Source organism: Halictus rubicundus, chromosome 18 (assembly GCF_050948215.1).
Source record: "Halictus rubicundus isolate RS-2024b chromosome 18, iyHalRubi1_principal, whole genome shotgun sequence".
In the NCBI taxonomy this organism is placed as follows: domain Eukaryota; kingdom Metazoa; phylum Arthropoda; class Insecta; order Hymenoptera; family Halictidae; genus Halictus; species Halictus rubicundus.
Window position 1 is genome coordinate 2,167,641 of NC_135166.1, and position 17,236 is coordinate 2,184,876.

At 46.2% G+C, this 17,236-nt stretch overlaps 1 protein-coding gene across 8 annotated transcripts in view; it reads left to right on the plus strand.

The window, feature by feature from the left end:
• Cask (peripheral plasma membrane protein CASK) overlaps positions 1–17,236 on the plus strand; it is a 219,728-nt gene that overhangs the window by 32,966 nt on the left and 169,526 nt on the right. For all 8 annotated transcript variants that reach the window (XM_076803655.1, XM_076803657.1, XM_076803656.1 and 5 more), the window contains 5 exons: positions 1,922–2,097; positions 2,814–2,936; positions 4,261–4,450; positions 4,876–4,997; positions 6,716–6,895. In XM_076803655.1, the coding sequence (XP_076659770.1) occupies positions 1,922–2,097; positions 2,814–2,936; positions 4,261–4,450; positions 4,876–4,997; positions 6,716–6,895 (791 nt within the window). The remainder of the gene's footprint in view (positions 1–1,921; positions 2,098–2,813; positions 2,937–4,260; positions 4,451–4,875; positions 4,998–6,715; positions 6,896–17,236) is intronic.

A 17,236-nucleotide genomic window follows, 5' to 3' on the forward strand; every position in this document is an offset into this window, starting at 1 on the left:
TTTTTGAAACGTTTCTCTTTGTTTTCCTGCTACATATATTTCACACTAAATATGAGGACAACGCCAGCCAAAACGGCGCCAAAAATTTCGACAGGGTCTCCCTTGGTTCGTGTCCCCTAATTGGAAATCAAAAATCGTCGGAAACATAATCACACGCAGCGGAACGCGCGAACGATTTGTCGCATCGACAAGTCTTCCCGGTGCAAAAGTACAGTGAACTAATTCGTATCCGGCGCGAATGTGTTCATGTTTCTCCGCGCAGTTCGCGCGCGCTCTGTGTAGAGCAATTAATCAGAAATGGCGCTTGCATTTATCATTTTCGCCTCGACGATTAAAAGGACGCGTTCGAGATCAGAGTCGCACGATTGCTCGAGACGAATGCACGCCTGCGCACGTTTCCTGCAGTCGTTTCGCCGCCGAGATTAGGCTTATCAAACGCATTTAAAATGCTTTCACGTTTAGAACGCGAGATAACGCAAGTTCACGAAGTTCTGACGTGGTTATCGGACACAAAATAGGCTCGGGAAAACCTAGTTAGGCTATATCGGTGATCTCGAAGCGAGCGCGATCTAATTAACTCCGCAGCCATCAAGTTCGGGAACATTGCGAACAGTCGCGGTCACGGAATCGATTTGTAAAATGAAAATTCATATCGCCACGAGAACGTCGCCTGGGGGAAAAAAAAATTAGCCATCTTAATTACGCGAGTAGAAAAATGACGAGCATCCGATTCGTTCAACTTGTAATCGACTTTTATCTCGAATCCTCCGCTTGCCGAACGAATAATTAGCGTTCCGTTTCTGGCTAGTCGCTCTGCACGTTTGATATTATACCGGCTGTGTTTGGTATACAACGCGGCGACGATGTTTATCAACAATTGCTGTGAAAACGTTCTGCGCGTACGTTGCCGTTTCTGCTTCTAGCCTTGACAAACGCATCCCCTTTGTTTCATCAGTGTTTCTACAGTGCATCTCTGTAAAATCTTGTGCAGCCTCGTCACCCGTTCTAGCCAGCCCTTCACACGTGTCTATCGTTTTTATTATATATTTATGTACTCGATTAGTGCGCAATAATTCACGAAATCATCTATATATATATATATATATCTTTTATGCTCGTACTATGTTCTAGATGCGCTAATGCGTTCTCTTTTCACTGAATGTACCATTCCGTTTGGCATTTACATACCATTACATCCGATTGTTGGCATCACACACACTCAGCTCGGTCCAGTCGATCCGCTGTACACGAGAAAACGGGCAACGGTTCTATACAGGGTGTCTGGAAAGCAACGGGCTAACCGAAAAAACTGCTTTCTTATTTTACGAGTTAAGGTTCTCGGTCGAAAAAGCGTAGAGCCTTTTTTGGGCTTTTTTCTGCGGGAACCCTAGCTGTGGTTCATTGTACTGCGCTCTTACAAAAATCGGAAGTCAATGCGACAATTTAGGGCATTTTTCTTGGGCCCTCTGCTGCGAAGGCCCCACTTGGGGGCTTCGCGTTTCCCAAAAACAGAAGACTAATCTCGAACAGAATTTGAACTTTCAGTCGCCAATATTTTACGGGTCACCAAAATGGCGGAGGACTTTCGAAACTGTACCGGGTGGCAATTTTCTCTGCTGCCCCATTTTCGGGACCGCCTGTATGGAATTGGGTGCTCGCGATTCTCCGGGCGAAGAGGTTCAATTAGCCGATAAATAGGAGAGTTCGCCGCGACGCGGTTCTCGTGCGTTTCCGGTCACCGATACGCGGCGCGAGAACTGAGAGAAACTCCCGGGGGAACCGGCGGTTCCCCCGGGAAGTTTCTCCCGAATTGTAACGATCGACTGCGAACTCACGAAAGCAATCACTGACGCCTCCGCTTCACGTCTGCTCGGCACGGCGATCGTGTTACGCGCGGCTGATGATGTTCTTGCTCGTCTAGGTCGTGTTGGATGCCCGCACTTCATGGCGCCGGAAGTAATCCTGCGCAAACAGTACGGGAAACCCGGTGACGTCTGGTCGGCCGGTGTGCTGCTCCACGTATTGCTAACCGGCACACTACCTTTCGTCGGCTCACAGGACAGACTGCGAGAGACGATCTGCGCGGGACGAGTGCAGGTAGGAAGCCCACTTTCAAAAGTGCCCCCCTGAAAAAATTGATTTTTCGTCAATTGCTTGCCACCTTTGTGACGAGGTCGGTACCCCTGCCACAGGGGTAGTTACAGTTTGAGCACGGTTCAATGAATTATCTCTCCCGTTCCGCTTGAGAAAAAATTACGAAAAAATTTGTGAACATTCTACCTACTATCGCACACGACTGTGAATTATTTCAGAATTTTTTGTTGGAATTTGTAAGTAGCGTAATAATGTAAACGCGGTACTCTGGAAACTTTGATACAAAATCGGCAATTTTGGGCTTCAGATTTTTTGAAAGATCGATTTTGCTGCCAAAAATTCTGAAATAATTCACTGTAGTGTGCGCTGTCAGGTGGAACGTTGATGAATTTTTTTTGGTCAGAGAAATGAAGTAATTATGTGCTTGAAAGGAGCTCGAAGTTTGTATAAGGCGTCGTCTTTCAATAAAGACGCGTTTTCCGACGCTTCATTCCGTTTGTTCAGCTGCAAAGGAGATTTCCCTCGACCGTGACAAGTAACGTCAAAGAGCGGCATCCGTTTTCCGAATATCTTGGACATTTTGTGCCGCGAGATGTTCAGGGTTTGATTTAATTAAACGGGAGCTTGGTCGCCGGGCCGGGCCGGACCAGCTCCGCGCCGTTGATCTTTTCCTTTGTTCGTTCCGATGACGGTTAACAAGAGATTCCTGACATTTTCAGATGAAGGCGGCGGCGTGGGATTCCATTAGCGAGCCCGCGAAGGACCTCATACAAAGAATGCTCACGACGGACGTAAATCACAGGATCACCATTCAGGAAGTCCTCAACCACAAATGGCTGAGAGTAAGTCACCTTCTATGGAATGCTTGACGTGACTCGGGATAAACCTATTTTACCCCATATTTATATACCGTTCCACGTATCCTGCGGGACAACAATGCCCTGACAATGCCCTTATTCCCTTACTTTTGCTTTCCGCTTCAATCAATAGAAAATCCCGTTCGTAATTTGCGGAAATATCAAAACGGAAAGTGATCGAAAGTTTTACAGACCTCGGAGATAGAAAGAAATTTTCGCTTGCGAATGGAGGGTTCTTTGAAATTCTGTTTTTTTTTTTGTAAAGAAGGATTAGAGTGATCCTTGCGGATCGAAATTAACGACGGTCGCGGGATCGGCGGCGCACGTCCAGGGCGTTCGCGTTAACGACTTCTATTTTGCAGACGCTACGAGCGTATCTGCTTCTTTTTATATCGTATCAGCCTTTCGATAAACGGCCTCATTTTCTGTTATTATATCCGGCGAATGTGCGTGCGCATGTGCGGCCCGTATGGTGCAATAAAGTGAGAATGCACACACCTATGTGATACACGACGGTTAGCCAGTGACCTAAGGTAGTGGAGCTTGGAATCACCCCATATATCGATGCGATACACGTGCAACTGGGCTATCGATCGCTATGGCAGGGGCAAAGTTCCATCGGTTAATGAAAATAACTGTAGCGGCGTGTATTTTTCCCTGTGCTAGTTACAGTTTTTTGAACGCGACCGCACATCCGCTGAACCCCTAAGGACTCCATAGATGACTGCATAATGGTCATTCCCGCGACATTAAAAGGAACCTGTCTGTCGCAGCTCCGGAGAGAGAGAGAGAGAGAGAGAGAGTGCACCGTATGAATTCTTTATGCCTCTGTCTCGCGAGAAATATCGTCTGGCCGCTCGATAAAATCTTTTCACGGGCCTTAATGTTCCCCAGTCAATCGCCGATGAATGCCGGGAAAATCTCGTTAACGGGTCCTCCGATTTTCGCAAACTTCCAACAGCGTCGAACTCCTATCGTTTTGCAGTCTCTTGAGATAAGGGATTGAAGCTGAATGAAAATTTGAGGAAAACAAATCTTGAGGAACGTGCGAATATTTGTTAAAATTAAAGTTTCGATTGCGAAGCTGTAGTCGTCGAAATTAAAAATATTTTTAGCCGACGTCGGGCTGTCAATTGTGGTTTCGTGGCGGGGAAAAATTGCAAGAGAGAGCGTGAATGAATTTTCCGCAGGCCAGCTCGCCGAAGAAAGTTATTGTGGGTCAGAACGCGAGAGATCCTAGGCAGAGCTCGTGTCATCGAGCGGGAGGCGAAGTTGTACACTTGGTAAATGAACTCTGTTGCACTTGCAGGATCGTGACAAGGGCGTGGCCCGAATACATTTAGCCGAAACTATAGAGGAGCTTAAGAAATTCAACGCGAGGCGAAAGCTGAAGGAATCTGTGAAGGCGGCGGTGTCGTCGTCGAAATGGCACGCCGGCTACTCGGAGGTTAATGGCGATAGTTTTTTCGATATAGGGGATGATAAATACACGACCACAGGTATGGACGATCGACTGGAACACGCGCGTTCCTTCGAGGAATTTGTCTCGGGACCCGTTTTCCGCGTCTAATCCGCGTAAAAAGGACCGGAGAGGCGGCGGCCGGACGCTTGCGCGTCGTTACGTGGGTTTCAATAAACTAATTTTAAATGATCTTAAGAAGGAAACTTCATGTAACGCTTTAACCTTTGCCAAGCGCTACGTATGTATCGATTTTTTAAGATAGTTTGAAATTCGCTGTCTGTAAGTCCTTCTTCCTGTCCGCCGTTTTACTCGTTTAAAAATATTCATCCTGTCGATGGAAAATGTGTTTGTTTTTTTCATATCCGTTCACGAACTATCTCGACAACAACGAATTCTTTCGAAGTTAATTTTAAGAGCGTTGCGAATCGACAGTCATGTCACATGAATGGATTTATATTTTAGGTCCTGTAGCCGAAATTTTAGACTCTCTAGATGATATTGAGCTGCTCCAAGAGGGCGGAAGACTGACACGCTATGACATGCTGGATGCGATACATGATCGTCGTCTTCGAGCGTCTTTAGAGGTACGAGCACATCCACAGGTGTCACCGTTTTATTTACATATATTATTACTATCAGTTTTTCGTTGTTTAACGTACACTTTCGAACGAAGTACAGTTTTCAATTGTCTAGTACCAACCCCGAGGCATTCTGACCCTTCTGTTTGGAAATCGATTTTCGTCCATTTTCCAAATTGGTTAATTTGTCCTTTGGACTGAAAAAATTACTAAATCAACGCAAAATTGATGTTACTGGAGTAGGGGTAGTTTTCTGCGGACGCGAACTTCGTCGTTCTGATCGTCCGTCGGTATCATACCGACACAGCAGCGAAACTTCTGAACTCACGGTTAGCGTCAAGCAATAAATATTCGCTTGACGCGTGTATCTGTAAATATTCACGGGATGTCTGTTCATTAAATGTTTCTGAATGTTGCTCAATTAATGAAATTTTCTTCAACGTTGCTCGAAGGGTAAAAAGGATTTGCGAGCATGGCGCCACCGTCGGTTTCCCTTACCCCCTCAAGATCATTTCGCCGTGTTCTTATCGCACCCCTTCCGGGCATCATTATGTTTTTATCCCGAGGGAAGAGGAACGCGCTGCGATTCTGTCACGGAAAGGGGCGCAAGCGCTCAATCCTCGGCTGTCAAGATGGCTGACGTGCTATTGTGGTAAACAAAATGCCACGGAGGATCGCGGGTGATCGCTGGATCACCGAGCCGAGGGTATAGATGTGTCTGTGCATCTCGTTTGTGTCGGATACACCGGGTCACGTGGGCTCGTGTAAACCCACGTGGCTACGAGAAGAGCACGCTCCCGAGGGAACTAATTAAAGCTAACAGAGAATGCGACTCTGCCAGTTGATGTTCATTGGCGAGGCCGAATTGGCCGGCGACCTCCTCGAGATCGCAGGCATCCTGGTGAGTAGATCGGCTTCGGCGCGCTTAGATCGTTCTCGATCCTCCCCTCATCCCCTCTATGCAAACAATGCTGTCAGCCAACGTGACACGATGGGACATCTAAAGGTCTCGCAATGAACTAGACCGGTTCCACCGCGAATTCGATTATTCCCAGCCTGTTGTCGTGATCTCTTCCAACTTATGTTTGCGGCTCCTACGCAAGGGCTAGGCTGGGCAGCACAACCATAACAGAATCAATTCTACAGAGCGGATTTTAGGAATTAGTAGGGATATGAATACTCAAAGTGCGCTGCAAATCTGTTATTTTACAGTAATTTGGTTATGCCAAACGTCCACGACCTCCGAAACGCAATTATCTTCTGGCACAGCTGGCTATTAAATAGGACTTCTTAATCCTAGATAAAGAAAGAATAGTAAGAGAACATGCTGAGCTAATGAATGTCCGTGTTTTGCAGTTTTGCATCATTGTGGATGGAAGTTAAAACGAAAGCTATGGAAATCCGGAAGTCCCGATAGCGAAGACAATACTGAAGAACCTAGCATCCAAGATCTTCTAGAATTATGTCCTTTATCTTCCAATTCTATTTTTCCCGGAAAACTCATTCATGAAAACTGTACTTCGGTATACACACGTGACATTGATCGAAGCGGTACAAATGAATAGAAGAACGCGCAATTGAAATATTCAAACAGTCTTTTTACATTTATTATACGTTCACTGCTACGTTAGGGCCTACTGTACTCAAAGAATAGTAAAAGTAACTAGATTGAGAGTTGTGCAGCTCAAGGACTAGGGTGAAATGATTGATAACTGTTCTTGCAGCTGTACGACATGATTTCGACTCGAGTTCCAACGCCGTGTCGGGCGCCGCAGACGGACGCAGTCCAACGTGCACGGGAAGTCGAGGAGCTTCTTCGCGAAATCGAACATTCAGCAATACGAACCATCGATAGGGCCGATCTTCGGGAGCTACGCGAACTTCTGGTCCAGCCGCATATGAGGGTAAGTCTTCGGAGAATTTGTTTAATTGACTTCCATCAACCACCGGTGAAATGGTCACCCGTTATTCGTCGCTAACAGGTACACCATAGCAGAACAATTTATTCGTGGTAACCATCCTACCACATTACAAAGTTAAAATTCGTTGGACACTCCGAAAACGCATGTAGGTAAGACGTAAATCAGGAATACAATTTTTTGTAAGCGGAGCAACCGCATCAATCAAGACAGCACACTTCTGGGAGCGAACACAGTAGAACCTCTCTCGTTGCACGACAAACGCAACGAAACAGATAACCAATTATAGTAATGTTGATCTTCTTTTGTTTCTACGTAGATCACAATCCCCACCACGAGTTCCAGAACACCTTGAACACGGTGGTGGGAGTGGCTAGTTCGCAACGAGCGAGGTTCTACTGTACAAGTGCAATTCTTTGTGGGACGAGCGTAGTTTTAGGAACGAAGTGATACAGAAACAAATAGTGATGATCACTTAGAATTATTACGGTCACTACAGTTCAGAGGAACATAGAAAATAAGTTTTTATACAAGAAGCAGAAAGAAAACAGAACAGAATTCACGTCTTCCTTCGAATCTGTTTCCAACAGCATCAGGAAGTGATTTAAGAACTTTTCGGTTTCAAGGAAGGCGACTCACCTGACGTCTGACTATTATTCGCTGGTTCTACTTACGGGAAACATTTACTATAATATTGCTTTTCTCGTTCTTCGATGATCATACTAGCCTCCGTCCATCGGTTTGTTTCGTACGAACAAAGCAAGCGATACCATAGTGTTATCAATCGTTGTAAATATCATTTCAAGTGGAAACAGTCGGTAATAAGTCAGACACAGGCGCTGATTCGTACCACAGACTCCTGAGCGAGTCCTCTGCAGCACTTTCCTAGTGGCAAATAGACATTTTATACATTTTCTACAAAAATTAGGTGAAAGTTGAATCTTTTGCATTAAATTGCACTTACCCGTTTTTCAAAATAAACGCATCCAACAACCACGGAGGGCCAAAAGATCTCCGCCGTTTCTGAAACAGAAAATGAGCGTTCGAGGAGGGTTTTTCGGTCTGAAGAAATTCATGGTACGCCAGATTTGCCAATGGGACGATCGGAGATAGCGCGTGCCGCTCTTTTTTGTCCGGATAGTGTAGATAATCCTCGGACAAAGTGAAGCGTTTTAAAAATGTATGAGAAAATTGGCGATCGTCGGGGGAAACCACTTCCGTCCCCGTCAATTCCCATTTTCGAGGACGGCGCGGTTCCGATACATCGGGTTGGCGGGGGTTGTGCACGCGATTGCATCCCTTTTATTTTTCGGCGTGGTCGGCGGTATATTTACCGCGGTGTTTGACATTGCCCGTGATACACCGTAAATAGGGTGCAGAAATGTAGGTCGATCGTTAAAATTCTCATTTAAAAATTCCGTAGCTGTAGCGAGAGGAACACGTGAAGAGGGGAGAAAGGACCGTGCGGAGGGAGAAAGAGAACAGGCGGGGAAAAAGGTGCGCTAAAAAAGAGAGAGAGAGAGAGAGAGAGGGAGAGAGAGAGAGAGTAACCGTTACCGTGAAAAGAACCGGTCTGGATAGTCGAATGGATCTATGATAGCGAACTGACTTATTAATTTTTCCTTTCGCTCGGCGCGATGGACGTTCATTGTCCCCGGCTGCGGCGTCTGTTCTCCGGATCACGTTGTCCGATTTATGTCCAGTTGAACGTGTTCGCGGAACGTGTAATCAGTCCGTGTGTAATCAGTCTACTCTAACAGACACGCTGCCACAGACGTCGCGTCGCGTCGCGTCGCGTCGTCGTCGTGCTCGATTCTAAATTTGAAGGACATCGATACGCTGGCCTACTTCGATCGCGAGAGGATAATGGAAGACCGGGGACCAATATAGGAGGAACGCTGGCCGGTTTTGTTGTATTCTTAATTTGTTGCCAACCATCGGGTTCAGTTATAGTCTTGCGATACATTATCGATGGCCAACCTCGAGGAGGCCGGAATTAACTGCGATATTCGTTCAACGTGCCAAAGTGGTTAGCCAAATCTGGAAGAAAATCAAATTTCAAATCTGTTTTGAAAGAGTCGGGCGATGAGATAACAATTTTTTGAAAATTTCAGTCTCGAACGGGAAAATCAGTTGGCGATTAACACGTTCACTGCCATGTGGGTGACGGAATTATTCGTCCAGGTTTTAAAATGAATTTTGATGTCGATATATTCACTATACCAAATTCGATTGGGATCAGTAAAATGTAAGAAAGTTGGAGGACTACTCAATAATATATATTTAATTCCTTTCAATTTTTATTTCGTTAAATAACTTACTTTGATTACGGAACTTCTGAGGTTTCTAGTTTGGCAGTCAAAGTGTTAATTCGCGACCGCGCGAGCTTCCTCTAATATCGCATCAAACGGTTCGCCGATAACGGGCCAACAGCTTACGCCGACTCGCGTCCCGGAAGCGATACCAGAAAGGAAATGTTTGTCAACAGTCCTCTAACTGTTGCGTCAGATGTGTTCTGAATGTTCGATAGCGTTTACAATCGATCCGTCCAATTGAAAACCTTCCAGATAGGGTGTCTGGTGTGGTGGGGCGGTTTCTGTAAGAATCCTGCTTGCTATTTGCTTATTGAAAGACTCGCGAACTCGACGCGAATATCGCAGCAGGTTTGCGCGGTCTCCACGCGGTCCTCTCACGTTCGATGCAACGTTAAAGATTACTAACAGATTGCGTGCGACATTGTAATCCGCCGATTATTAAACTTGTATGACGATTTTGATATTTAGGGTCGAAATGGACCCCGCCGTCGCAGGGCCAAAGTGTCAAAGTGCCTTCGAGGCCAGCATTTCTTTGATTGTCTCTGCAATTATTCGCCTCCTGTTTTCGGCAGCCGGTGGACGAAGCGACGTATCGCGGCGCGCGTTGTCCTCTAATTAAAACATCGTACGCATCGACGAATTTGCGGTGAGGCGAGGGAGAGGGGAGGGGAGAACCGCGTGTTCGGAACGAGTGGTTCTCTCGCGCGGGATTGTCGAAGTTTTCGCCAATTAGATCGGCTGGAATTGCCCGGTGGCATCGAAGTGGCTCGCCTATTTGGCCGGGGCGCTATAGTGCTCGCCTGTCCTCCTTGCGCGCTGCATTGTGTGCCCGTTCCTCCTGTTTTCTTCTTATTCTTGACCGGCATCGGGCGATATTGATCATTAGAGACCGGCTACAGTTTTAGGTCGGTTCCGTGCCGACGATTCCACGATCGAGAGGCGACACCGGGGACGCGCTGCTGCTACCGGTCATCCTATCAACCACTGACCCAACGGCAGTTCAACTGTGCTGGACTCGGTGGAACCGGGCCATTCTCCACCCGGTCACATCCATTGACCTTTCTGCTTGTATGGCACGGACACACGTAACGCGACATCGACCCCGGAGGGTAGGGGAACATCGTCCTATTCACTCCGTGTACGCGTGTACAAAGCCCCGAGTGATTCTTGCTGGTGGCTCGGGACCGGCATACATGGTCCGAACGTCAAGAATCATCGAACCGTCCCATTCGCGCGAGAACGACTTTCCAGCTATCTTATCGTCCTGTTTTTTGTTCGGACGTTCCATAAGTCTTTTTTTTTCCACGTCCACTTTAACCCTTTGCGGCGGCCCTACATCCAGTCTGACTTTTTTCAGAAAAAATATTCAGCACCTCAAAGCCTTGGTTCCCAAGTATTTTCCAAATTTATTTGTCATTCGGTGGTGTTGAGCTTCATGGACATACAAATGTATAATACATATAGTTGATCGTTTGGACTCGTGAGAGGTACATAATAGTTAAATAAAGAAATTGCAGTTACGTGACTCTTCAAAACTTTGTGGATCAATATATTTTAAATTATCGTGCCATATGGAAATGGGTCAAACTGATTAAATTGATTGAATTTCGCATTTGCGAACAATGTTTGCTTACCGTACGCTATAATTATTATCAAAAATTGCACAGGTCGCTCGCGTCCAACGAAACAATATTAGATTCGCTTTGATATAGAAGTCTGCCTAAGATTTAATGAAGTGTCGCTTTTAATGAAATGAATTTTGACGAAAACGTCAAACCCATTTTGATCGAAGCGTGACTCGGCGAATGTGTCTCTCCGTCGCTCGTCCTTTACATTGCTGTTTGTGCAGACTCGCGATGATACAATGCTTCCTGTTTTCTGTAATGACAGAAACTGATAGTTACGAGGCGGTATAGTTGACAGGATACGGATAACCGTACCGTGAACGTTCATTGCTTGCAGAAACAACAAGTGCTGGTCAGACGTGTTGGTCGAATAGCCCAGAGCCGCAAACACACCTAACGAACTTAGACTCGTGTTTCCCGAGGACGGATTCTCGTCTACGAAAAATCTGTTTCATGTCCACGATTTGTCATAATTCGGAGGATCTGAACACTGGGTTTCCGGGGCGCTAAAAGCGACTATTCCGCATTACTTTATACCAAAATAACAAGAACTTGCTACCCACATTCTTGGCAATATTTTCAAAATGATGTATACCCAAAGAAATAAATTTTCCAAATAATTTCTCTTATAAGCATCCTTTTAATTTAATCTAAGGATGCTGGGTTTTAATACTTTTAATTCAAAATTGTTTGGATTCTAAGGATGCTGGGTTTTAATACTTTTAATTGAAAATTGTTTGGATTCTAAGGATGCTGGGTTTTAATACTTTTAATTTAAAATCGTTTAGATTCTAAGGATGCTGGGTTTTAATACTTTTAATTCAAAATTGTTTAGACTCTAAGAATGCTGGGTTTTAATACTTTTAATTGAAAATTGTTTAGATTCTAAGGATGCTGGGTTTTAATACTTTTAATTCAAAATTGTTTGGATTCTAAGGATGCTGGGTTTTAATACTTTTAATTCAAAATTGTTTGGATTTTAAGGATGCTGGGTTTTAATACTTTTAATTTAAAATCGTTTAGATTCTAAGGATGCTGGGTTGTAATACTTTTAATTGAAAATTGTTTAGATTCTAAGGATGCTGGGTTGTAATACTTTTAATTCAAAATTGTTTAGACTCTAAGAATGCTGGGTTTTAATACTTTTAATTCAAAATTGTTTAGATTCTAAGTATGCTGGGTTTTAATACTTTTAATTCAAAATTGTTTAGATTCTAAGGATGCTGGGTTTTAATACTTCCAATTGAAAATTGTTTAGATTCCAAGTATTCAAACCCCCATACACTTACGTGTAAATAAAAACGGATACTAGGATCAAGTAAAAATTTATTTCCGGTTCAAAGACTGGAATCATGTGTTCCGTAAAGACACGACACATCGTGTTCACCCACACATTCTTCCCCAGAGGGGGGAGAAAAAAGCTAAATATCGCGGACGGTCCGAGGGGGGGTGGGGGGTAGCACCGCAGCTTGCAAGCGAGAAAAAGATAGCATATTCCGATAACGTGGGTGTTTCGCAGAGCGTAATTTCTCATGATCGAGCTCCGTGGACCGAAAGTCGGTGGGATGACCCATATGTCGTTGACGTATCCGCCGATACGCCGCGACAATGTTTTCCCCGGAAACCGAGTCGGGGGAGGGGGCAACTGCGACAACAATCACGCCCGAGCAGCGAGAGCGGGGAAGGAGCCAGGCGACGGAATGGTATCGCGGAGTTAGGTCACGATTGATTCACGGTTACATCTTTCAGCGGGCACCGGGAACGACCGGTCCGTAGCAATTGGCAGTTGCTGGCGTTGGCGGTACTGCGAAAACGTCGGGACCGTCGACGGCGGGAGTGCTAGTCGTGTCACGCGCTAGGGTGGTAGGGCGGTCGCCGAGAAAGAGAGAGAGAGAGAGAGAGAGAGAGAGCGAGAGAGAGATAGGAGCAGAGAGAGAGAAACAGAGCGAGGATCAGAGGGAACCAGAGAGAGAGAGAGAGGGACAGGGCGAGAAATCGAGAGAGAAAGAGAGAGGGGGGTGGACGAAGGAGCAGGGAGGAGGGCGAGTGGCGGTTTGGAAGGGGTGAGACCGGCCGGGGGTGGTGGCGGGCTTCAGGGTACGAAAGCTAGTATGCCGCAGAATGTAGATCGCGAGCGACGCGTTCCGCCACCCTTAATCCACGGTTCCGTTGACGATTTCGCGAAGCCCCGGGGTCGATCGCGTCGCCGGAACACGTGGGGGATGATGGTCGTTCAGTGAGGATTCGCGGTGGACTGGAGGTGTATGTGTGTGTGTGTGTGTGTGTGTCCCGGACCGGTGCGACTCGACATACGAAAAACCGCTAATTTCTGTGAGCGCAGCCTCCGCGCACCTACTGTAAACAGCCGGCAGTCCCGCGAACGTGACGCATTCGCACAGAGTGGCGCTGTCGAATATCGTGTTAGCATTTTCGCGCGGGCGCGGACGCGGGCGCGAGCGCGTGCGTTTGTGAGAGAATAGGTTGTGCCTCTATGTGTGTGCGTGCGTTCGCGAGTAGGAGTGCGCGAGTTTCCCCGGCGAGAGAACGGAAAGTGGCCGATATAGGAGGCCGAAGCGGCGGGGGATGCACACGCCGAAAACGTGTTCCTGAAAGCCTGGCGTGTTGACCCCCCGGTTGAGGAACTGGGACTCCCATCACAGCCCGGACACACACTTTTCGCATTCACCGTCCGAGGTCTTTGCACCACGACCAGACCCTCGGAAACCATGTATTTTTTATGAACGGACAGATTGAGCTCGGTTGCGCACCGTTCGCATGTCGGTTCGGTGACCCGCGACACTGGGTCACCGCGATTAATCTCGCTTCGCCTTTCGGTACATGATCTCTGTCTCTCTCTCTCTCTCTGGACGATACAGGAGACCAATCTCTCTCTCCGAGTTGGCGAGACAGTTTAACGGAGAAATAAGTTCAGGATTTCTGCACGATCGTTAAAACTTGCCGGGTGGTATTGTCCTCGTTTCTCGTATCGAGCCTTTTCGGCGACGACGCTGCTCCGCGAGCCCTCCTCCGGACCAAAACAACCCCCGCGATCTCTCGAAGCTTCTGATGACTTTCTGCAGCGCGTGGTTCTCGATGCCAGTTCGTTTGATCGATCCGCTGCGAGAAGATGTCGGTGGGATAGTGCAAATACGATTTTTCTTTTGGGGGTTGCTGCTGCTCCGAGGTCGTGTCGACGCTTTGGCTGCCACGTCACTCATGTGTGTCACTATGGACTCTGCAGATCTTTATGCAAAAATTGTCCGTTTTCAGGCATAGGAGCTGTATAGAAATCAATTTGTTCCGTTAATAATTTGTTCAGTTGGGAACGACGTACTGATGTCTCTTACCTACTGTTTCCAATTTCTTCAATTTTTCTTGTCGATGCGTCAAATCCGCAGTTTAATTATCTCAGGTTTCGAAATCAATTTTTATCGACCTCTACCGGCGACTATTTCACAATTATTGGAAGTCTGAGAATTTTTTGATGAAGCTTGCAATTTCTATCCCAGTATGCAAAATGACTCGTAATGATTGTAGTCCTGCGCCTTTTGGTGCAACTGTTTGTTTGCCATTGATGGCCAACTTCGATATCGACTGGCAACGTGCCTCGTACCTCCGAATAAATAAAAGAAAATTGCAAGGGGGAGTGAAACTTCTGCATACACCTAATATTTCATCCACCTTATAATTTATTCCGATCTTATGCGACTTTTATGGGCACTGATGTGGCGGTTAACGTCTCAAGGAAATTTATGTTGACATTAAAGCCACCACCGCTGGTCAAACGACTGGTTTTATTGAAGATGCATCCACGGAGAACGATTAAATAAAGATATTTATCCAAACGCGCGAGATACTGTCCCAAAAGTTTCATTTTCGACAAATGAGCGCGATGCGTGTTCAGAATAGTTTCCGGAGCAAGCTAATAACTTGGTTAAATAAACTAGACTCTAGGAAACAGTAGAATGTCAACAATAGGATAACTACACTGTTCCTACATGCCTCCTGGTAACGAAAAGATTGTAAAATCAGTGTTTACTACTTTATTTTGCAATTCCTGTCAATTACAATTTTCTCGAAATTTTCTCTACAAATCGGTAAACTAACTCTTCTAAAGAAAAAACTCCTTCTTAACAAAGTTAGATCATTTTAATCGATACGTAGGCTTGTTCGACCAACTGTACACAACGGTCGCATGAGTGTCAGTATCCTTGAAGAGGTTCACTCGAGCTTTGTTCCCGAAGCGTGAAAGACCTCTGCACCGTTTTGGCTCGCTCACACCCGCCACTCGAATTTGTTGTTTTTTCGAGTGGCGTAGTCGCGGAAATCGTTTGTTCGCGCACAGAATGATCCAGTGCCGGCATTCAAGGGCGTTGATCTCGACCGGTCGGCCCGCGCGAAAGGGCGTCGAATGTTTTTGTTGCAAATATGTGTCGCACGCCTCGCATGAAAGTTCAACCTGCGGGCACAATGGGAAAAATGTCAGAGAAACGCCGACGTTGCCGTTTGCAATATACCGTGCAGCACCGTTTGTAGTGCACGCCGGCGCAAACATCGGTTGTGTTCGAGATGAAAACAGAGGCGGTTGATTAGCTGGGACCTCTGTGTTCCAGGATCGGGAAAGTTCTCAAACGAACCGGCCGTTCTCGAATAACCCGGCCATGTTAATTTCCATGGAATTATAATCCGAATTTTCCGCTCGACGCAGAGGAATCGGTTTCCGCCGACGAATAATTTATTTAGAACAACTTCCAGTCACCGGGTGACCCAAAAATTTTCGCTTCCTTCGAGAAGGGAATCCTCGGGTCATTGCAGAAAGTAAATCGTACCGGTAATTAGAGGCATCGGTGTTTCGCAGGTTTGATCCAGAAGGCTTCTCGGCGCGGCGTTTTCTTCTAATTGGCTCGGGCGCTGTAACCAGCCGGTCTCGTGATAATCGGTTGATCTAACCGGCCTGGAGTGGCCTCTCTCTTTTTCTATCATCATCCGATCTTCAGGTGCCCGGTTTTTATCTCGTTGGCTGAGCGACGTAAACTACGTATCGCGGACAGGTTGTCTGACTCAGCTATTAAGGACTTGCCTTCCCCCCCCCCCGCCCTTTCCGTGAAAGCCCGGATACGGGGAGCCGGACGACGAGATATATTGGACACTTCACACAATCGTCTTGTATCTTAAAAGGTCTCGCCAATATCTTATCTCTTTCATCGGCTTCGCTATCGCCCGCGATCGATAGCACTCCGAGGACCGATCGGTTCGAGAGATTCGACGCTCGCTGGATTCGTGTGTCCCCTTCTTCTTCAGCCGTCTCGATCTGGACGTCACCCCTGAAGAATACACCGTTCCGTATTCCGATCGTGTACCAATCGGCCGGACGTCCCGATCGCTCGGGGTGCCATTTATTTTTGGAATATCGAAGGGCTTTGCAGTCCTAACAAATGGAATCCAAAAATGGGGGAGCTTTCGCATGGTTTTATTTTTTAAAAATTTCGGTACTGTACCATACGGATCAGAAATTCTCCGGGAACGTCGAACGATTTTTAAACGAATTGTCGACCCTCCCTTAAAAATTCTATCGATACGTGTTCCTTAGATTCTGCGAAAACAGCATGCAACACTTTATTCGACAAACTGTCGCCGTTTCGAAATATTTCGAATTGCCGGCAAGGCGAAGAGCCGTGGCGAAAGAAGGCTTCATTAGTCGGTAACAGAGCTTGCTAATTAATTTCGTTTAAAAGAAATGCGCTCTTTCCCGTAGTTCATTAATATACACAGTGCCGGCCGGAGTGGCAAACTGAACAGCCCCGTACACGTTCCGTTTGTTTCTTCCTCGAAGCAAACGGAAAACTAATTTTTCCTTAAACGTAGTCGGCCGGCATTGTTTACAATGTAATGAAGTTTCGAGGCGAGGAGGGCGGCTGCTTTTATTCCATGCTCATTAGAGATTCTGTTTCCGTTGGAGCTGTTGCCACCTACGAGCATCATTTATTTTCAAATCCTACGTACACACGCGGCCTCGTGTACGGCCGAGTAATTGTCCTGGTAAAAACAATGAATCCGAATTATTCGGACGCGAGCCTCTCGGCAAGATTTCGAATTAAAAACCTCGCGCGACAATGGATTCCCGTTATTAATGCTCGCGTAATTATGCTTCAACGTTTCTCCGACTGTGGCGCTCGAAAATGTTTGATCGCATTGTTGTTGGTGGTTGGCTTTTCTTCATGAAAAGCTACACAAATAATAACGGATCCTTGAAGTTTTGTGACGTTTACGGGACCGGTTAAAATTTGCTAATATTTTCAGGTTATTGAGATTAAAAAAATACAGAAATGGCTAAAAATTTTTCGGAAGTAATGCAAAATGGTCACTTTTGGCGCCCTGTGAACCCA